The sequence below is a fragment of the Oryza brachyantha genome, chromosome 5, assembly GCF_000231095.2.
Source record: "Oryza brachyantha chromosome 5, ObraRS2, whole genome shotgun sequence".
Taxonomy (NCBI): domain Eukaryota; kingdom Viridiplantae; phylum Streptophyta; class Magnoliopsida; order Poales; family Poaceae; genus Oryza; species Oryza brachyantha.
In genome coordinates this window covers 13417789-13441575 of record NC_023167.2, presented here as the reverse complement: position 1 = coordinate 13441575, position 23787 = coordinate 13417789, and the positions used below count along the sequence as shown (strand labels likewise).

Here is a 23787-nt window from a genome sequence, read left to right as displayed (position 1 = left end):
TATTTTTATTAATTATTTTTATATCATTTCATTTATTGTTAAATATATTTTTATGCATATATATAGCTTCATATATTTTAAAAAAAATTAAATAAGACGAATAGTCAAATATTTATAAAAAATCAATGATGTCAAACATATATGGATAGAGGTATATAATGCTAGATACAACAGTCAAGAATGTGATCGAGATCAATGTATATATGCAGGCTTATTTTGGCCCCATCAGAGTCGTCGTCGTCGTTGTTTTTCCAATTTAACAGAAATGCAGAACGGTTCCCGTTCCCATCCCCGCATGGTGTCCCCTGGTCAGTTCTACATATTGAGTAGGACGTTTACGTATGGTTGCTTCAACTAATTAATGTAAATATGTATATCCGGAGTCATTGAAAATCATCTATATCTACATAATATAGATCAATTACTTTCGGCGCATCGCCACCCTCCTCATCGAGGTTTCATCCCTAGCAGAACTTGGCACCCGACGTGAGGCTGCATCGTCTCGATCTCCGGTGAAGGAGTAAGTCATACGTTCCACCGGCCACGGCGTATCGGCTAGATTAGAGCTGTCTTGGTTCAGTCTGATCTTCTAATCTGATTATGATATTGCTAGTTATCGTATCAGTTTTAACTTAGATTACTTTCGTATCTTGAGTTGATATGGTCGACCACTTTAAGTAATCTACGTTGGTTTGCTATTTGTTATTTGACATATTCAATCTAATATTGTCACGGTTTGGTCCGATCTATTAGATCATGTTTATCAAATTATATCAGATTAATGTATCTTACTCATTTTTTATTGGAGTTCTACCCGATAAGTTATCATTCATCGGCTCATCGGTTAAGTATATCCGTATCGGATCTCCAGCCGATCCAAGCTTTCGATAGCCGATCGATTAACCAATCGGCTAAATGCTGCTACATCAACATCCGATTGGTTGGATTCTCAGTTACCTATCAGCCCGATAGCCGATCAACTTGTTTTACTGTTTATCTTGTTTGTTGCGGGATCAAACTGATAGAGCGATCTGAGAAATACTCATAGACCTTCGTGTGTGATACGTTATCGGGTCAACTTTTGATGTGGCTGGTGGTGACAACCTAATACGATCCATGCTCAAATATGATAATGACTAAGACAATGGCTTCTTGAGCATGGAGTAGGGATCTTGGTTTCATCTTGGTATCAGTTATTATCAATAGAGTATCAGTTGATACCACCTTAGTATCAATTGGTACCAAATGAGTAGTAGCTGGTACCACCCTAATAAACCGGTGCGGTAACACATCTGACACCAGTGAGGTATCATGCTTGGTACATCCCATGAACCATCCCACTCCAAAACAAGATAGCATAGTACAACAACCCATTTTTTAATGTTGTTTTAGAATTGCATAATTGGTCCTGTTATAATGGGTGACAAACCTAAACCGAACCTCCACGACCTGACAAATTGACATCGTGCATTATGGCACATAGTTTCATTGACCTAGATTGGTTTCTGTTGGGTTAAGTAAATCTCCTCACTTTATATGAACTGTATAAATTTATTGCCTCCTCAGCTAATAGCTACAATGTTCGACCTTAATATAATGAATTGAATGTCTTCTCACATAAGCATTTATCTATCAAACCAAATACTTATTTAATATTTTTACATCTTCTCAAATTTTGCATCATAACTTCAATTACCATGGTCCTAGAGATGTTCCTTAGAAAAGATAATTATTTGAGATGTTTCTATTTTATGTTTGGAAATCAGAAGAAAAATATTGTAGCGCATCAAATGATGGATCACCAAATTGCCATATAAATCTGTGACTAACTGAAAAGATTTTTTAACGTCACGTAAATATGATTTTTACCACGTAAATGTAACCAAAGTTTGGTAAGACAACTGAACAACTGAAAATGGAAACCAAATACAAGAGAACATAATATTTGTCCCCACCACATAAATGATAATATCTTCCAATCCACTCATGTATTACCTTACGGTAGTTGGACATAATTTGCCCCTATGATTAATTGCTTTTTAACTCAACGGACTTTTGTACCTCTAATACTTTTTATGAGGTAACTTTCACCATGAGCCATCAGATTGTGCTATTTTAGAAATGTAAACTTGCTAAAAAAACATCGTATAAATATTGCGCACATGTGGACATTTTAAACAGGAGTTTAGTTAGGATTTTCTTTAGACCGTATCTGTTTCAGTGTGTATTAGAGAAACACTTGACGCATGTACATGCACAGTGATATGTACACGTCACACATGTCTTATGTACAACAAATAAGTGGCCCCGCGAAAATTCGTATCTAGGGAATTTCCAACGGATTCTCATAATAATATGATAAATAGTCTCATTTCATCTAAAAGTATGGCTATTTTATATCTAAAAGTAGCTATATTTTTAGATAAAGTGAATATGTCACAAAAACCAACGACATGCCTGCATCATTTGAGCTATTGTATTTTAATTTAGACCATGCCAAGTAGTTTGTCTATCTCATGCTCCATCTATATGATAAATGATGAAGGGTGAAAAATAGCAAAATGCGGGATCCCACTATGGCCGCAGCGACGACTACAATGGCTGTGATGGCGGTGACGACGGCGGCAGGGACGACGACCGAGACAATCGATGAATTTCCGAGAGCCACATACCTCCATCAGATATCGTAAACAATTCGTACGCCAGCAGTATGAACCATGCAACTGAGCCTGAATCTGAATACAGTGCTCTGAATGCAGTAGACACGACATCAATCACACATCTTGATCTCTCCATTGTTGCCTATGCCAGTGAGACCGAGCATGCTGAACCAGCTCGCCGACTCGTCGTACGTTCCACGGTTCGCCCAGCAGCGCGCGCCCATCCATGCAGTGCAGCATAGCACATAACGCCCTACAGCGAAGATGGCGATGATGACGAGGATTCAGTAGCTTTGGCGGTACTAATCGAGTATCAGATATTACCGCACTGGTATCACCTGGTACTGATGCGGTATCAAATCTAATACCGATAAGTTATGATGTTTTACACCTCGTCAAAATCACCCCGTTTCATATGAGATCTGATACCAATGAGGTATCGTGTTTGATATCTCACTTGAATCATCCTGTTTTAAAATGAGATCCCGTATTGTAGCAGTCCCCTGAAAAATGTGGTCAACAATTTGTCCAACAGATCATTTTTAGCCATCATCCTATGAGGGAAGAGAAACTTCAAATAGGGATGCAAGACTATTTCTTGATTAGTATATGTTTAAAAAGGAAATAGATAATTAATATATATTAATATAATATAGTTGAGTTTTATATGGAAGATGCAATATTAATGATCTACTGGAGTACAAACAAATATAGAGAAGAATTTTTTGATGGTCATTCCAATGGAGATAAAGAACAAATTTGGATAAGCTATTAGGCATTGTCAGTGCATTAATTCAAAATAATTTCTATTCCATCCGTTCTTAAAATATATACATATTTTTAGATTGTTTAGTGAATATTAATGTTGTGTTAAAATATTTTTAGTCACTTTAATAGATAATTTAGGAATTTAGAATGGTTTAGGTTCACTTCCCAAGCTTCTAATTGGTTGCAGAATCATTGATATGATAAGAATCAGGAAAATTAAGATACAAATACTTATATTGTGGTATAAATATATTTTGTAGCAGATGGAGTATGCTTTTTCTATGCCTTATCCAAATAAAATTTGTTTATTTTGAAATTATGTGTCTACATATACAGTCGTATGTACCGTCAACCCCGTATCTTCTTTTCTGCTGATGCTTATTAGAAAATTTTAATTTTTAAATCTATAGATTTTATGTTTATTCATCATAGTTTATTTTTTATTATTGGCTTTTAGATGCTAAGAGCATACATATAAAATTTTTATTCACTAAATATTTTTTATTTATAAATATGCAGTTTAGTTTGAAAAAGACAAACAAATCACCTCCTATATTTATATGTTTTATCTATTTGGTTGTTTTTACAATTCCATGTTCCAAATGAGCCTTTAAAGTGGAACAGTGGACCTGTGCACATCTAACCCTTATCTTTTGGCTTTTGCTTCTACTTACAAGCTAATAATTTTTCTATATTAAATTTGAGTTGACTTTGAAGTTTTTTGTGTTTATTTTTCAGTCATGGCTTTTAGATCGCTGTGAATACATATATAAAAGTTTTATTAGCAAATTATTATCCATTTACAAGTACGCCGTTGGGATATTTCTATCAAAAGAAAAAACAAAAAGATGAACCCAGAATCCCAGATCCGGCACGCAGCCAATAGTTACGGTGTTTTCACGAAAGTGCATTGGGCATAATTTCGTGACAGGGGATAACAATATATTAAGACCGGAAGTTCGAAAAAGAAATTAAACAAATAAACCGACAAGCCTTATCGTCTAGGTATATATTAACAGACTGTTCTAGTTTCCAGTCACATGAATATACATTTCGTTTGAGTCAATTTTTAGACGGGTCAGATTATATCCAGATTCGTGCACAAGAATACCATTGTTTTGTTCTTACGTGGCAGCAGGTGACATAGCGGGCTCACCGCCGCCAGCACTCCCATCTTGCCCTGGGCCGTCGGCGCTTTGCCCCCAGCTCTCAAGTTCACATGTGCAGGGCTGCAGAATATCTCATTTGTCAGCTCGCTGATACCGAAAGTCACCAACGCTAGGGCGACAATTGAATTTATAGGTAAACTCGTTCTTAACCGCTTTTATAGTGTAATTTTTAACATAAATTGCTACCTAATGATTTTATTATGCTTATAAATCAAGGAGAGGACCAAAGAGCATTTCAAGATTGGCTAGGAGATGGATAAGTCCGATGTCAAGGTGGGGGAAGTTGGGGGCCAATTCAATTCACACTCAAATCCACCTCGAAGTCTAGGAGCAACCCACACTAAAACGGTCGCTCCTGTCTTATCTGGACCCTATTTTCAATGTTCTATCTATGAATGGAAATCTAACAACAAGACATTTCCGATGGATCTGTTCCCACATTAAATTTTTTTTCTATATTAACAGGAATCGTTAAAACATATGGTGTTCAAATTTTGTTAGTGTGTTGCATTATCATCTTTTGAGCCTTTGGGCTATGTATCGAGTTGGGGTCCAATAGAGACACGTCCAACATTATGATATTTATATTAATAACCATTATTGAGTTAGGGTTGAGATTTATTTAGATTTAATTATCTTTGAATAGTCTCACCATTAATTGGTTTTTGTCTCTAACTTCGTGAGATTAATTATTCATCTACAATTGAGTTGTATTCTTCCACGTTCTTGTTTCTGTTCTTCGATTAACAAGTAAGGATTACCCTTGTCGACTAAGTCAACCAGCAACGCACGGTTGATAGCCAGAGGAGAAGTGGTGTTGTAAGTGCGAGGCTCGGGTTATGTAGATCGGAAGCTGGATCGACATGTGCCTCATCTCCGCCCAAATTGAGAATTATCAAATCTTGACAAAATACTATGCAATACCATTGTCATCAACTTGTGTCCTTCGTAATTCTCTCTTCCTCCTAAAGCTAACCGTCTCCCAAAAGCTAGTGGTTGCACCATCTTGGCCCCTTGCGCCACTGTCTTCTCTGTCTCCGACGGCTCATGTTGTCGGATTCACCATCATCGAGCACCGTCTCCTAACCTCACGACATTTTTTCCACCACCGGTTAAGTCCACCATTGATCTCCATTGTTACTGCCCACCGCCCAAGGCTATCCCTTTGAGCCCAGTAAAAACCCCCTTCTGCCTTCCCTAGCCCTTCCTCCTAACCCCATTTCCAAAACCTAAACCTAGGTTTGTTTAGTGGAGTTTTAAAGCATCATAGTCGCTTGTACGTACCACTACCGATTAGGAATCACTGTCATCTACCGACTATTGCCCATTTCCCACCCCATTCTTCCCTCTAATCCAGCGATAAGTTGAAGGCGACCAAAATTTCTAGCAATTCAGTCACCTCAAACGTAACAACTCCCATATATTAATGTGTACCATATGTTAGATGTACGTATGGATATGACAAGCCTTCGACATCTGTGCAACTGTGCATACAGGAAGGAACAACGTTTTTTTTTCTTTTTCGTTTTACAGTGGGCACCGCTGTTCGATCTGAGAAATGTGATCCACCTTTCAGTGCTTGTCGATCTCATGAGGTTCGCACGCGACATGTGTGGCACTATGATTTTATCTTGGCTGCTATTGGAAACCACAACGTTGGACCATGAAAGAGCCAGGCCCTGTTGAGAGCTCCACGTACAATATTGTTCCCGGATTGTCATCTTGCTCAGTGTGTATCGCCAAATGAGTCATCGTTGAAAAAGCTAGATTCTTGCAGCTTGGCTAGTTGCCATTGGCCGGCCAGTTCAATGTTCGCCTAGGAGTATTTTGTCAGTAGTACAATAGCTTTTTAAAGTATTTATTTAAGGATTATAACTAGTTCCAAAAAGATCATTATATTCCTCTCTTTCTCTTCATATGGCACCGACAAGATTTAATGGTCACGTTCATTGCCGTCTTGGTTTTTTTCCGAGCCTCTTATCCCTTACTTCCTTTGGCTTATGTTATTCTGTCCATTGTCATCGTCTCCCAACCACTCCGATGAGCTATATTCTCGCTGCGCCGACGTGGTTAAGCAAGCACTGTCTATCGTTTAAACATACTAATTAACATACATTCCGTCCACTTTTAGAGCTTTTACCGGTGTGACCTCTCTCTAAAGTTGCCGTTCCACCCAACACCCGCACCTCCAAAACGTACGCACACATCTATACTACTTAAAAAAAAAAAGTAACAGTGGTGACAGTGAACCTGCCATCCCACCACCTGTCATGTTTTTTTACCGACTAATATATATTCTTTAGTGTTAAAAAATAGTTTTTCTCCATGTTATTAATATCTCATTTTATCTCTAAAATACAAGTTTACCACTCTCAAAGAATTTATGAAGCATTTGATGTACCATTGCAAAGCATGGGTACTTTGCTAGTACACAAAAAGCCAACAACGGTGAACCAATATCCTTCATGCTTAAGTACCTGTTTGGAACTTGGTAGTGCTTTATGAACTTGGATATATATAAATACCGGTTTGGAACATAAGAAAATGGAAGCAAATTAATTAAGGACTAATTTCTGCAGTAATGCTGCAGATATGCAACCCCATAAGCTTATTCCTTTCCCTGTAGATATAATTCGATTTCTCCAAGAAGACCAATGGAACGGACATGTTTGCATGCATGCATGCATGGTTCATGCATGTGTCCTTGTCTTGCCTCGTCCCATATATCTATGCTAGAGATGGCGATTATTTGGCTTATTTGATGAAAAAGTCAAGCAATATATTTATAAATATAAGTATAAATTATATATATATATATATATTCTTAGTGATTTAAAAGGTAAGCCTAAAAATAAACTACGATGAAAAAATTTAAAATATATTGTAAATTTAAGTTTTAAAATTTAAATTTTGGCTTACAACCATAAGCGGAAAATGGGGATGTAGACATTTCAATTTATTCCCAACATGAATAGGTACTTTTTTGACCCATTCAAACATTAGCATACATAGTACGTATTTTGCTTTCTGTAAATAAATGTATTGAGTTTTTTTTTTCAGTTTGTTGTACCTAGTCAAATGTGCCTAATGGGCATATTGGAAGTACCTGTTTCATGAATGTATGAGGGGGCCTCTCGTACGGAGATTAGTTACAGTGCTCTCTACTGATAATTAATATTATACTAATAGCACAGGTTCCTCCATATATAGAAGAATATGACTATTTATTAATTTAGAGTTGTATAACTGGTAGAATAAATATTATACTACTAACTAATGTTGTTGTAGCAATTGCATAAGTAGATCTAATTTAATAGATTAGAAAAATAAATATTATAGAATAGTTTTACTACCGACAGGAAAAGAAAAACTCGAGCCACGAGTTTTTCTCACTAATGCGCGTTCGGTGAAGGATGGTGACTTATACAAAACTGTCCGCCATAAAAGAACGTATCAAAGAACCTCATATGCCTGAAATTACTTAAGCTTGTTCCTAATTAACCACACAATCGTCAATCCGTGTGTTGAGTAGCCCTTGTTATTTATATTTAAAAAATATCAAAAGATAAATTTTATGATTTAATAATTATAAAAGATCTTAATTAATAAATATATTGAATTGTACATGCATGTTAAATTCTTTTTAAATATTTTTCATGCTTTAGTAAATCTGAAATTAAGAATCAATTAAACTGAATCATATTAATTAGTGTGGAGTCGATTTGGCAAGATTTAGTAAATTTCATATCGAGTTTTACTCGGGTTAAAAGTCACAATTACTACATTTTCATGTTTTAGCAATTTTATAAAAAAAATTAATTAGTAATTACCTAGTTGAATTCATTATGGATCAATTACACATGTTCGTGATTTCATCATTCATAAAATCATAATAGATTAGCTTTAAATGTGATAGTTTCTGGGAAACACCCAATTAGTTTAGGTACATATAGATATGTTACTCTTGTTGCTTCTAAAGAAATTAGCTGAATGCCCATGATTTAATGTGCATAAACCATAATATTTTATCATATTGTAAAAAAACATACAAATATATTTTCTGTAAAAATGTCTTGTCCATCGGTTTTTCTATTGGGAATATTCACCTTTATTTTCATTGTTTCTTTAATTAGTAATGTACAAAATTTATAATGGGAGTAGTTGCGATAGTACATTTTTGCCCCCCCCCCCCCCCCCAATTAGATTAGTTAGTACTATCTCATATACATTTAATGCCACCTCAAAACAAAAAAAAAGTGAGAAATAAAACTTTTCTTAACGAACGTAGCACAAGCTCATTTTGTCACAAAATCTTTTGATCCAACTTCAGGAAAGAAAGCCCAAGGTTCAATTCATACATGAGCAAAAAGGTATAAGGCCAAATAGTGAATAGTTAGCTAGAAGCCTAGAACGGAGAATGACAATGCATGATTGCCGTAGCATTCACCCTCAGAATTACCTTTCAACAAATTGAGGTTTAGGATTTTAAATTTATTTTCTAAAATATGATTGAATGCTCCGACCAAGGACATATCTGGAGGACTAGAGACCTAGCCCCACTGACGTATACACCACTGGCTCCGATCTCTCTAGCCAGCCCCAATGACGTATACGTCACTGGCCCTGACCTGTCTTCGCCAATGATGATCGCGAATTGAATTAGTTGGCCAGTGTCCCTAGGCCGCGTTCGGATGTTCGAATGGTAAGGATAAGTTAACTTATATATGAAAAATATAATAATAGATTAGTATATAATTTATTAATTATTAATTATTAAAAAAATATAAAATAGATTAATATGAGTTTTTAAAAAAGATTATTTTAAAATACATCGTTTAGCGGTTCGAAAAACATATACGAGGAAAACGAGAAAGGATAAGTTAACTAAGGCAAGAGACGAACGTGGCCTAGTTGTGTAGCAAGGGTGGAGGCACCTTATGTCGACAATGACAATGGTGATTGTGATGTGGTATGGAAGATGACGAGAATCAAATTGTGAGCTATCAAGAAGTTGCAGGCAAGGGAAAAACTGTCAACAACATCCCATATCCATAGGACGTCGTCGGTGTTTCTCTCTGATAGCAAATGTTCCTAATTAATTGAGGGGTACACCACCATTGATATGTTCATGCAAGATGGCACTTGTTCTAGGATAAGTTTATGTGAAGACCCATAAATCTGAATTGGTGAGGAATGATTCTTCCTCTCTCTTTTTTTTTTTGCTTATGTGAAAAATTTCTCAATGTTAAAAAAACATATACGTCAGAGAAATTTTATAATCTTTAGGTAACACTAATACATATATAGGCTTAAGTGCTAGATAGGAACTAGCATCTTTGTTGGTTCCCCCAACCAGCCAAAACTTTAGGCACCGGTGAACATTTCTCATCAACAAAATCAGAACCGTCGTGAATAAGAGAGGGTCACGAATCCACCCCCCCCCACCCAAAAAAAAAAAACGTAGAGTTGGCTCGAATTGATCCAACTCTTTGAACTAGAGGGTCATCACCAAAACTAAATCCAGAATCACAAAATCATTTACATCCCATATAAGAATCAAGAATAGATGATCATCCATGTCCTAAAAATGAAAGTAACCTCATAAATTTTTACAAACTAACTGCTTCATCGTTTTGCTTTTGATAAGTACGAGCGAAACCACATATTATGATTTTAAAATAATTTATAGAAACATATATATATATATAGAGAGTTTTTTTATGGATTATATATATAGAGAGTGAGTGATCTAAAAGTAGAAAATAAGCTATAATAAAACCTCAAAAATAACTCTAGGCTTAAAATTTTTAAAATTTAATTTTTTCACATAAAAACATAAGTGAAAAGATAGAACGGTAAGAACACACAATCACATCAAATACGTAACCACCGCAGTGTACCAGAGGCCAAGGTCGTCGCCGTCACTACATACTTGTCGGGCTGAAGCTGAGGCCAATTAACGTGGTTGTCGCTGCTTGCTGGCCAACGACAAGATCACAAGAGTCCGCCGCTGCACGCCAAGGCCACTGTTGATCGCCGAACGCCGAGGATCAGGCCGACACCGCTCCCATTGCTCGATCGCCAAGGCCACACTGCAGAGGGGGAGTGGATTTTAAACCCCCGAGAGGACATCCCTCGTTTATTGCATGTAATCTCAATAGTTATTAAAAAAATTTGAAATAAATTATAAAGATAGATTAATATATGATATATCACTACGTAAACATGTAAGTTCAAATATGACTTCTACTATCCATAACAAAAATAATAAATATGACTGTGAGTATGCATATAGTATTCATAGTTCCATTTGTTATTTTTATTGTGGATTATAAAAGTCATATTTGAACTTGCATGTTTGTCTAGTGATATATCTTATATTAATCTATCTTTATATTTTTTTAAATTTTTTTATTACTATTTAGATATAACGAGACAATATCCCCTCGAGAGTTTAGAATACTTTCCCCGGGGGACTTTATATAATGCCTTGAATCCGTGGTTTTATGAAAGATTAATTAGTGCTGAATCTATACACAGTTTTGTGATATATACACACTCTTATATATAGAAATTCATGATAATTTGATCCAACGTTTTGTAAAGTTCACTTTATGTTTAAATGTGGTTTAGAGTATAACTTGGGTATAGCCAGTAGTGTATTTTACTCAAAAATAAATATGCCTAAATATCACTCTCTCTGTTTTTTATTTGATGTCGTTGATTTTTGTTTCAACGTTTGACCATTTATTTTATTTAAAAATATATATAGTTATTAATTATTTTGTTATGATTTGATTTATTAAAAAATATACTTTAAGAAAATGATTTGTTATATTGTATATTTGCATAAAACATTGAATAAAATGAATGATAATCAAAAAATCATTGGCGTCAAATAAAAACCAAAAGGAGTAGTACGTGGATAAATTTCCTACGACGTATTGTCCTCTAACATAGTTAGCTAACATGTGAGCTTCCAGATATATGGACCCATACATCTATCACTTAAAATCAGATGACAGTAAGTTGGAGGAGTTGTTTCCTTAGTGCATACCGATATGTCGGCATTGTTTAAGTCTAGCCCGACCGATCTCCGGTTCGAAAAATCTTGAGCTCCACTGCTCGACCTAACTATGCATCAGGCTGAGCTTAGGCTTAGATATTCAATTCCAAAAGTCAAAAGTGCCCAAAATATATGAAAAAAGTGCGAGAAAGCCTAAAACAGACACAAGAAAGCCCTGTGGATCACGCTGGGTAAAGGCTTCAATTTTTCTAAAATTATCGAACTTGAGCCAAGCTCATGTCTAGATTTTTTTTGGACGGGTTTTTTCTAAGCCTGATCCAAAACCCGACCTAACCTGGGTTTTGAACAAGCCTACCTACATACGTGCATCTCTCTCTTTATTCTTTTTTAAAAAAATGACGACGGCAGAAGGCCTGTCAAAATATATTAGAACGGATAAAAGAAGTTAAAAAAGATAAAAGAGGGTTACGGGGGATGATTATAGCTGGGAGTACGTGCATCTCCCCCTTCATTCTCCAAGCTCGCCCGATCGACACTTGCATCTCCTCCCCCGTACACAACTCCCACTACAAATAGCACACACTCTGCTCCTCTCTCGCACACTCTGCAGTGCAGAACGGCTCGACCATACGCGCAGCCAGCTAGCTACCTAGCAGCACTGCCATGGTTTACATGTCGAACGCGCCGGAAGCGAGCAAGCTCGTGGCCATGGTGGAATCAGCTCGCGGCGGAAGCCTTCCGGTCAAGAGAGGAGACGACGCCACCGACAACGACGGGGCGAACGGCGACGTCGCCGTCCTTGACCTCTGGCGCCAGCCAAAGATCCCGGCGCCGTTCATCTGGCAGCGGACCGACGCGCTGCCGTCGTCGCCGAGGGAGCTGGACGTGCCCGTGGTCGACCTCGGCGCGGCGCTGCGCGACGCCTCCGGGATGCGCCGCGCCGTCGCGCAGGTGGCCGCGGCGTGCGAGAGCCACGGGTTCTTCCAGGTGAGCGGGCACGGCGTGCCCCCGGCGCTGGCGCGCGCGGCGCTCGACGGCGCCGCCGGCTTCTTCCGCCTGCCGCTCGCCACGAAGCAGCGCGCCCGCCGCGCCCCCGGGATGGTCACCGGCTACACCACCGCCCATTCCGACCGCTTCGTCGCCAACCTACCCTGGAAGGAGACGCTCTCCTTCGGCCACCGCCACGGCGGCAACGACGATTTCGTCGCGGACTACTTCGCCTCCACCCTAGGCGACGCCTTCAAACCCCTAGGGTAAATTCACGGCCATGCACGCAACACTTGGATCGTCGTCTCCATGCTCACGTAGCCACGTACAAGGCCTTTGCATGCGATCGATCGATCATACATCGAGAGCACGAGATCGAACTAATGGATGCCCGCCATGGATCGATGTGTTTGTGATGCAGCGAGGTGTACCAGGCGTACTGCGAGGCGATGGAGGAGGTGTCGATGGCGATAATGGCGGTCCTCGGCGAGAGCCTGGGGCTGGGGAGCGGCTACTACAGGGACTTCTTCGCGGACAGCTGCTCCATCATGCGGTGCAACTACTACCCGCCCTGCCCGGAGCCGGAGAGGACGCTGGGGACGGGGCCGCACTGCGACCCGTCGGCGCTCACCGTCCTCCTGCAGGACGGCGACGTCCACGGCCTCCAGGTGCTCGTCGGCGGTGCGTGGCGGCCCGTGCGCCCGGAGCCCGGCGCCTTCGTCGTCAACATCGGCGACACCTTCATGGTACGTGCGTGCGTGCGTTTAGTCGGAGATCTCGGTCACTGTGTCGTCGTCCGGCCATGATGGTGTCGTCGTCGTCTAGCTCCAGCTAGCTTGCTCGTCGATCGTGTCCTTTGCTCCACCCGTGTCGTCGTTGCACACGTACGGCACGGACGATTAGCAGCCTTAGCATCGATCGTCCTGGCCACAAGTACGAAAATAGTGCTCTCATCGATGTCGCTCACCATTTTGTTTTTCTCGATTCACTACATTCTGTTCCTATACAAATATACATACATACAGAAAATTAGATTATATTACCGTGTGTAACTACTCACTTCACGTCTATGATTCAGAAACACCTCCATATATATTTTTGTTCTCATTCAACATAAAGTATAAATATCATTGGATCTCATATAAATGATACACGAGTTTATACTTTTTATTAGGTGAGAGCAGAAATATGTATGAAGGTGTTTTTATATCTTAAACGTGAATAAACGTGAAAGAAGTTGTTACACCTATTAATAGGACGATGGCTTCCTAGAGAGCATCCAGCATCATCAGACACGTGTCGCCAATTGCTGGCATCTCCTTTTAATTTCAAAGTAAATTTACATGGCTAGATAGGGAAAAGAAGGCATCACACTAGCTCATTGTTGTTCTTCTTTTTTTTCTTTCTTATTTACTCGTAGGGTGCCACGTGTGCACCACGCATGAACACCAGATGCACCACTGATAAGAGAATCTAGCACAAGACGGGTGTTGACATTGCCATCTGTCTTTTGCAAGTTCACGTTGGAAAAAATATTTGGTTTAGAACTTTAGATGGAAGAAAGAGCATCATGCACAAACTCTTCCAGCTGTTGGCTAGGAAATGTCACCTCGAATTTTTTTATAAAATCAAAATCATGCTTGGATTTCTGTATAAACGTACTTTTCAGTACATGTGCCAGAGTTGTATAATATTCTATGCAACTCTACTGTAAGGGATAGAGAATTACTCATCCATCCAGTTTAATAATTCTTAACATTTTGAATAATGGCATGAATTTTAAATTTATGTTTTACTATAATTATCTATTATAATATATATATACACTTTTATTAAAGTGTTATTTTTCACTAACATGTACTTATATGTTTTATCGTGTTTTCAAACTAAATGTTTTAAAAATTATTAATAGTAAAAGAAATAGAAATTTAACCACATACTTATTCGAAACGATAAGAATTATTAAGCCGAAGTAAACAGTGGGTTTTCGAAATATTTTAGGATATAGCTACCTGATAGAATGCATATATAATTCAGTTATTTACGTGTGCAGACATTCGACAAGGCGATCACACTTAATGGGAAAGATAATAACGAGAGCATATAACTATTGTCGGCCATGTAGTAATTAATACCATCATAACCATCCAAAAGGTCAAAAAAATGTAGTAATATAATCATAATTAACCATCCGAAAACTGGTGCTCGCATGCAGTATGTGAAATTTCTTTATTTTTATAGGCCTTTAGTCACAGTTGGGACTATCAGCCGACTGGGAAAAAAACATTTTTAGCCGTACGTGATTAGCAACTTTTTAGTAGTGAGTGACTTTGCATATCATCTTTATCCATAGTTATTAGCAACAACATATGCTGTTAGGCTATTTTGGACGTGTCGTTAGCATCTTCTCTCCATATATACTATAATACCATAACAAAACGAGGCGTCACCCCTGGCTAGTATCAGCTAACAGTTCTGCTTGCATTATTAGTTCGTAGACAGTTTCCAAAATATAATTTTTGTTTTAAGTCACATTAGCTTATTTATGTAAGTTGTTTTTTGATATTGATCTAGAGTGACAAAAATTTACAAATAGAGAGAATTTAAAAATTGACATATAAAAGATAGTACACAAGTTGCAAAATACCATCATATGTGAAAATGACATGTCCACATGCCAATGACACATACGATGGTGTTTTCCAACTACGTGACTTTTGATTTACATTGCTATTTACCACATGTAAAACGATCCCTGCCAAAACCACTTTTCAAGGGTGCATTACCAGAGGAGGTTTTCTGAAACCAGTAGTACAAACGAGACAGAACAAGATGCTTATATGTAGTGGTATATCTAGAATTTTTATTATACGCAATATAACTTATATAACTTTTTAAGTTGTTATGAGTATAACATATACCATATATAATATAAATATAAAATTGATCATATATATTGATAAATAAAAAATTACCTTAGACGTGAAGGGAGCAGCTACATCTGATAGTAGAATAGAGGCTTTATACACACGTTGCAGGTGAGACACTGTAGTTTTACCTACCTTCTCCGGTAAGAACATATCTGAGATTGTTTTCTGAAGCATCCTACTTAAAATGGATATCATACGACTTTAAAAATCCTCTAACAATATTTCATCGTTCTCACCCTGAACCTTTCGCTCGCCTCATAAAAATTATGAGCCAAACTCTTGCTCTCGTATTACAGTGATGAGTTATTTTCAACCCCATGCACCTAGCAGTGTCAAGGTTCCACGAGATAAACATATGTAGTATGGCTACACAGTGCATCGATTGTGAACAAATGATATTTTTTAAGCCAATCATGCTTATTAGAGGTTTAACAAATCCTATATATGTAGCATGGCACCACTATGTTCTGTCTTATATAGACCCTATTTAGTGAGCTCAAGATTCTTAGTAGTAAACATGGGTGGGTGGATAGCCATTTGATACGAATCCAATTTTAAAAAGATGGATGCCCATAATTTACATAATTTTCTTGATTAGATTCCACGTAAGAACCTAGATAGTTGTTAAGTTAGAAATTAAGAAAAAACTGCCGCTGATACAGGTATCCTGGTAAGTTAGAAGTTCGTAAGGTATCCCGATGTGTTAGAAGTTATGAATTTATGAAAAAAAAAAACTACAGCCATAAGAAGCCTCCAATGTCCAATCGAGTTAAGCCTTGTGCAAAGATTTTCACCTACCACGAGCTAAGATATCATCTGTCCTGTCCTCTGACGCACTCTGATGGCACGGTACTACGGGTGGGTAGTGCTGAGGTCGCTCGTCTCTTCCGCACTGAGAAAAGCTACAGGGCTGTTTCTCTTTTCCGCCGGTTTGGACGCTTGCCTATTTTGGCCGGAGCCGGAGACGGAGAGCGACGGATGCAGAGGCCGCAGGCCGCAGGCAGGCGGTGGTGGTGGCCGGCGGGCCCCGCCCCCGCCGCGCCGCGCGGCGCCGTCGTTTTCCCCCCACCCGGCCCGCTCTCGTTTCGGCGCCAGGCTTTAATTTTTGCGCCGGCCCGGCCGGCACAGCGACGAGGGCGGGCGGGGAGGAGTGACTCGACCACGTCTCACTCCGACTCGACTTCGCACGTCTGCATGCCCTGCCCGTACCACACATTGCACTGTACTGTCCCAACCGCCCATATCTTAGCATGCAATCCATCGTATCAATCCCATCCAACCAAAATCACACTCGAAACGTAACTATAATTTTCAGGATGTTTAACTTTCTGTCACTCTTTAAATTTGGCATTTAATCATAAATGTGATACTGATGGTGATCGATCTTGGACACGCATGCAGGCGCTGACGAACGGGCGGTACAAGAGCTGCCTGCACAGGGCGGTGGTGCGGCGGGAGCAGGAGCGGCGGTCGCTGGCGTTCTTCCTCTGCCCGCGCGACGACCGCGTGGTGCGGCCGCCGGCCTGCGGCGAGCGGCGGCTCTACCCGGACTTCACCTGGGCCGACTTCATGCGCTTCACGCAGCGCCACTACCGCGCCGACACCCGCACGCTCGACGCGTTCGCGCACTGGCTCAGCCCGCCCGCCTGCTCCGGCGCCGCGCCGGCGGCCAGCCCGCCGGCGGCGACCCAGGCGGCCACCGTCTAGGCGCCTCGCTAGCCTTACTCCATATATATATATAGTTACTGCATTATATTGGCCTAATCGAACTAGTATTTTTACTACTAGCATATGATTATTGCACCTGTAATTTTTATTATGGGCAGCTCATTGGTCAGCCGAGTGCTTCATCGATATATATATATATAAGGATTTGAGATTGAAATGTCGTTCCCAAATTATCCAGATTTTGGTAGCTACTTTTACGAGATATATCGGTTCTTCCGGTTCGCCGGAGCTCGATCGATCGGCCGGGCCCCGGCACAGCCGGCTTCTGGCGCGAGTGTTGCGAATTGGGCCACGTGTGAGACCAAGACTTGACCCTGTATGGCCCGTGTATCGCCGAATATTGCAGCTCGGATGCTGGCTTAGCCCAGTACATGCATGTTTCGTGGGCTGGAGTTGCTTGGTCCACGACGTGAACTCTTTGAGTTTTTCGTTTGTCACCGGTGGGCCGGTCCCCAACCCCATATTATATAACCGGAGTCACCGCCCGTGCAAAATTACTCTTGACTGTTTCGACGGCGGTTTTTCACTGCTTGACCTCCAAGAGATAACCCAGTCCTGCTATACAAATTATTAACAGATAATCTACCAACAAACTTCCGTATTCGACGGGATTTCCTGATGAACCGACCTACTGCCCCTCCGCTTTGCTCCCATCCGTGCAAGCCTCTCCACGCGTTGCTCCACTTTGGTTGCCTGCACTCTGCCTCCGTCCACTCCGGCGACTCTGCTTGATTCGTTGCCGGTGTTGCCCTTCCCAATGCTGGCCCCTCCGCGATGGGCTCCTCACACGTTGCTCCCATCCGCCTGCTTCGCCGCATGCTGTTCCACTCGCCTCGCTACTGCACCGGCGACGCCGACCTCTGGTATAAATGATACCTGGGTATCCTATGGTACGAAGTACGCCCCTCGTATATGACACCGTTGACTTTAGAATTACGTTTGACTATTCGTCTTATTTAAAATTTATATCCAAATATACAAAATTATAATTTCCTACAATAATAAATTATATTATAACAAAATAATTAATAATTATATAATTTTTTTTGAATAAGACGAATGGTCAAACATGACATAAAAGTCAATAGCATCATATAAAAAAAATATAGAGAGAGTAATATTGATAATACTACGTAACAACGATACTATTTGATAACATATGTAATATATGTTACCAACGGGTATCATTCACATGCCGACGACAGCTGTGTCTGCAAGCTCACGGGAGAGGGGCATGAAACTGAGTTTTATCCAACAGACACATCGTGTTTATCACAATTGTGCCTGCAAGGTACCGAGTGACGCCAGAGAGAGCTCGCCGGCGAGGTTGAGCATGTTGGGGTGCGCAAAACCGAGGCAACTTGTCTGGCGTGAAAATTAGATATTCGGCACGCAAAGGCATGAAAGTAACGGCACCAACATAACTTCTCCCATCCCTGTAGAATCCGTGGTATAGTTGGGCTGAATTAAAATATGTGACATATGAGTTTGACTCTTTGTTTTATCTGATGATTAGCCATGTGGACACCGTGGAAAAACCGTTAATACTGTTGAGGGAGTTTTTGCACGGTTTTACCACTTAGAGAGTTATTTCACATGATTTTGTGACGCATTAGATCCGATATATGATAGAGGGAGTCAAAGAAAATTTAGGCCACGTTCGACAACCCCTACAATTATCAGGTTCTCTCGTTCGTTTTACATGTGCACGTTTTTCAAATTGCTAAACATTGTGTTGTTTAATTTTTTTATAGAAAAATTGATTTAAAAAATATATTAATCTATTTTATAGTTTTTATAACTAATAATAAATTAATCATGTATTGTAACGTTTTTCGCGCCAGTTATATATCCGCCGTCGAACGCAGCCTGGCTTATTGCTTTTTCTTATCATCTCTCGTGCAGATACGCATGCTCGACGTGTGTGGCCGAGCTAGGCTCGCCGGCCGGCCGGCCGGCCATCCTTCCGCCGCCCCGGGCTAATCGTCTGTCGGCACGGCGCGTCTACCGGGCGCGCGCGCGCACGTGCCCATTGACCCCAGCGACCGGTGATTTTTTTTATTTTTTAAACCTTTTAATAAATAATTTTATTGCTAAACCTCCGAGTAAAATATTTCCAGCCATGTCACCAATATTGGCATGGCGAAACAGCTTGTCACGCTATTGTCGGTGGCATGACAGCATTGTCTTGCTGACATGATTGCTACGCCACGCCATGCCACACCGACCAGGCTACGTGACAGCGTTATCTCACCAACTGTGGTGGCCGGTTCAGTTTTTTTAAAAAAATTTGCCTTTAGTAATAAAATTACATACTAAAAAGATTTATTCAATAAAAAAATTTTAAAACGAGTTCCCGGACTTCTCCGAGCGCCATCGTGGTCGTCCTCGTCGGTGCGCCTGCGCGCGCGGCTCGATCGATCTCGTGGATGGAATTCTGGCGTCTGCAAACGCGTGCTGCGCCTGCGTTGTGTCGTCTGTCTCCCTCTCTCCGTGAATATAATGTGTCAGTGACGGTCTGACCAGGTACGTCGCGCATCAACTTTTTTCGCAGAAACAATTTTCACGTGAAAAATAACTTGAAATCTGTATTGAGTTGAGTGGATATTGTGTACGTTCCATATTTCCACAGACAAATAAACAACCATCTAGCTGTTATTGTCTGGGCAATAATCGACAAACGTGGGAGCTGGTCTAAGAGAAATCACTACGCGGATGTAGTTGACACGCACGCCGAATGGGAAGCACAAAACCTCTCGTACATTTGGCCAGCGATGCTTTCTTTTTACCTTTTCATGTATGGAAGAAATCAAGCACGACAAGGCAGTAGTTATGAATGCAGCACACGTTTTTGTTGCATGCGACATTATGTCCGGGCATTTAGGGCTCTTTTGCAACGGAATTTTAAGGAATTAAAATCCTATGGAAAAAATTCCATTTATGGCCTTTTGGAACAAAGAAGAAGTGCATCTTCCTAATTACTTTAAAATGCTTCGAAACAGAATTTATGAGGATTTTCAACGAGCTCCAACCTCTTAAAAAATTACTTTCTATCTACTCTCTTCTAATTCTTTTTTTTCTATGATTGATCTAAACGGTTACTCGTGTTGTTTTTTTTTCCTCTTTTTCTCCCATCTATAAGATTTAGGTTGACATGACACTTTAATCTTACGTTCTTTCTATCGATAATGCTACATTGCAAAGAAACTCTCTTAGAAGGGTTTTTTTTACCATCTTTAAAAAGTACATTAAGATACCAAGAATTTTAGTATAAATTTTTGGTACCTCAAGATATCTCCAGGTACAATGTATCTTAATGTACCGAACTTTTTATACTAAAAAGTGTGGTAACCTAAGGTATTTTTAAAGATGTAAAAAACATCCTCTTAAAAAAGAGATTTGCTCCGATACAACAAAAAATACCTCGAGATACCGGTACCTCAAGATACTAAATCATTTTTCACCATTGGATCTAGCTGAGTAGGATGTGCAATGTTACATCCAATGATCAGAAAGATTTCATACCACGAGATACCGGTATCTCGAGATACTTTTTGTTGGACCGAAACAAATCTTCTTAAAAAAATAGAAAACTAGTACCGCTACCAAAAACACACAGTCAAGAGAGAAAATATGCTAAGGTGTGACCAGATCGATCGAGCCATTAGCCAAACAAATTAATCGCATATACATACAGTTTAACTCTCAAGTAATACTAGTACAGTACCATGCATCACATCTCCTTCCTACCTGCATGTCGGGGCTCCCGCGTCTCATCGCCACCGTCCATATTACTGCTAATTAAAACGCGATTCCATCTCCCATCCGGCGGCTACCAATAACTCGGCTCGCCATCCAACGGCCACCGATCGATTTCTAGCGGCTCGCTCGAGTCACCCCTCCCAGCTCAAGCCGAGCCGAGCCGATCAGAACGGCTTGCCCCAGTACATGAGGATGTCCTGGAGGAGCGGGTCGCCGGCGGCGGGGTCGAGCTGGCCCAGCGTCGAGCCGCCCTGGTCGGCGGCGCCAGCGAACGTGCGCTCCCACTCGGCGATCTTGGGTTGGCTCTGCACCTCCGGCCGCTCGACGCCGCATGACGACGCCGACGTCGTGAGCACGTGCTCCGAGCAGCTCGAGTCGGCGTGCGCCCGCGGCATCGAGTCCGACGGCCGCAGCACGTCGTAGAACGCCGCCAGCTCAGAGAACGGCTGCGGCGGCGGAGGCGGTGGCGGCTGCGCGTGCGGCGGAGGCAGAAGCACGGACGGCTTCTGCTCCGGCGGCGAGCCGGCCGACGCCGCAGCCTCCCCGTGGCTCATATTGGCACGCTCACCGCCGCCGGCGCCGCCGCCGATCGGCTTCTCCAAGCCGCCCTTCTTGTTGTAGATTCGGCACAGGACCCAGTCATCCAGCTGCAATAACATAGCCATACCGGAAAAAAAAACCCAAAAAAAATCAAATTTAATCAAGACCATATCGTTTTGTAATCACAAACAAATAAATATGAATCCACCCATCAGAAAATTATCAGCAATAATTACGATTAATAATCCGAAATTCCAAAGCGCATTATTGGTGGGCATATCTCATCTCATCTCATCTCTCTCTCTCTCTTCCGTCGCTATCGTAGCCCGCAATTTAAAGCTAGAGTTTATAAATTATTGGCGCGTGTGGAGGCGAGATGACGATCGCCGCGGCATCCATGGCGTTCACACTTGCACGAAAGCGGCGGCCTACGGATGCTAACCTAACCTAGAGAGGAATCATTTATCATTCGAAAAAGGCCGTACTTATCTTATCCCTCAGTCAGTGTAATTAGCAACTCGATTTTTTTTAATTCACATCAAAATCTGTACTGGTGTAAGCACGATTAGCGATGAGTAATTAACGATGAGATTAAGCCCTAAGCACGAACCCTGAGGCTGTTCTTCTTGCGGGCAGAGCGGTCGACGTCGGCGAGGCGGTACTCGTGCATGATCCAGTTGGTCTTGTCGCCCTTGGGCGCCTTGCCGGCATAGAAGACGAGGGCCTTCTTGATGGCCACCGGTCTCGGCGTGCCCACCGGCTTGTCGGCGCCGGTGGCCTTCCAGTAGCCGGAGCCGGCGGCGCGGTTCGGCCGCGACCCGTTTGGGTACTTGCGGTCCCGCGGGGAGAAGAAGTACCACTCCTTCTCGCCGTACAGCGCCATTCCTGCACGCACGCATGGATTAGACGTGGTGGTTTGGCCCGCGAATCAGAGGGAGAGAGCTTGCATGGGGGTGAGTCGCGCGACGGGAGGACGTACTCGGCAGCTGCCATGGATCGTACTTGTAGAGGTCGACCTCGGCGATGATGGGCACGGCGACGGGCAGCCCGGCGCAGCGCCGGCAGAGGTAGTGCACCACCAGCTCCTCGTCCGTCGGGTGGAACCGGAAGCCCGGCGGCAGCTGCAGCTCCTGCCTCTCCGCCGCCGCCCCTCCTGCTCCGCCGCCGCTCATCTCCTTCTCCTCCTTCTTCTTGACTCCGGGGAGAGAGGGGAGGAGGAGGAGGAGGAGCTTGCTTGAAACCACGCCCGCGCCGGCGCGCGCGGCATATATCTAGCGGGGGCGGGGGCGACGGCGACCGCCGGAGCGCGACGCGTGGGGAGGGAGGGAGTGACGGCTTCTGTCACTGCTTACGACAGGGCGCTTGGACCGGCGCACGACGCGCGCGGGCGGGGCGGTGAGGCGGCCGGGTGGGGCCCCGTGGGATGGCGGCTCACGTGGACAGGTGTTCCATTTCGGGATGTGGCGGGTGGGCCCGGCCCCGGAACGTGCGGGCCATCGAGATGGGGACGCGTGGCGGGGTTCGGGAGCGAAAGAGGAAAGGCGTGGGGCCCCTCGCTGCGCCGAGAATGTACGGAACGAAGGGTGAGGTGCATCACTGACAGTGATAACGTACCATAAAATATTCCATAGGATTTTCGAAAGATGACCGTGGTTAACTTTGGATACACGGCTTACTATTTGTCTTTGTTACAAGACTAATGTAATTAATGTTTATTTCATTATGATTAGATTTACCATGAGATACTTGATTTGTCACATAGAAACTAAACCTAAAAAAGAATGCGACTTCTCCTAATACAATTGACATGACTTCTAACATAATGGATCTGGACAAATTGAGGGTCACATCTATAAGGGGTCACATTTAATTTTAGTTTTAATTTTTATGGAACAAAGTGAGTATATTTTAATCATAACTTATATTTTCATAGATTTATATTATCTTTTTAAACAAAATAAATGGTCAAATATGAATTAAAAGACAATAATGTTGTGTATTTAAAAATAGGTTGAGTATATGTCACACTTTGCCCTGTGCCACTATATGAATGACACCGAGAAGGGCGCAATGTAGGAGAACAATGAACCTTCTTCTACGGAACCACGAAACATGTACTATCTTTATTTTATTTTGTAAGACTTTCTAGTCTTGCCTAAATTCATCTATTGATGAATATATATAATTTATATATATGTCTAGATTCATTAGAATCT

The 23787-nt window shown here is 41.5% G+C and overlaps 2 protein-coding genes across 2 annotated transcripts; one reads left to right on the top strand and one right to left on the bottom strand.

Moving 5' to 3' along the window:
* Positions 1-12242: 12242 nt before the first annotated feature.
* On the top strand, positions 12243-17248 carry LOC102721738 (gibberellin 20 oxidase 2-like). Its single transcript, XM_040524371.1, has 3 exons — positions 12243-12877; positions 13033-13357; positions 16943-17248. The coding sequence occupies exons 1-3, from the start codon at positions 12288-12290 to the stop codon at positions 17246-17248; spliced, it is 1221 nt and encodes a 406-aa protein (XP_040380305.1). The 5' UTR covers positions 12243-12287.
* Positions 17249-20686: 3438 nt separating this feature from the next.
* On the bottom strand, positions 20687-22775 carry LOC102721451 (NAC domain-containing protein 48-like). The gene is made up of 3 exons (XM_015837121.2): positions 22551-22775; positions 22182-22456; positions 20687-21678 (listed from the first exon to the last, which is right to left on the bottom strand). The coding sequence occupies exons 1-3, from the start codon at positions 22741-22743 to the stop codon at positions 21196-21198; spliced, it is 951 nt and encodes a 316-aa protein (XP_015692607.2). The 5' UTR covers positions 22744-22775; the 3' UTR covers positions 20687-21195.
* Between the last annotated feature and the right edge of the window lie 1012 nt (positions 22776-23787).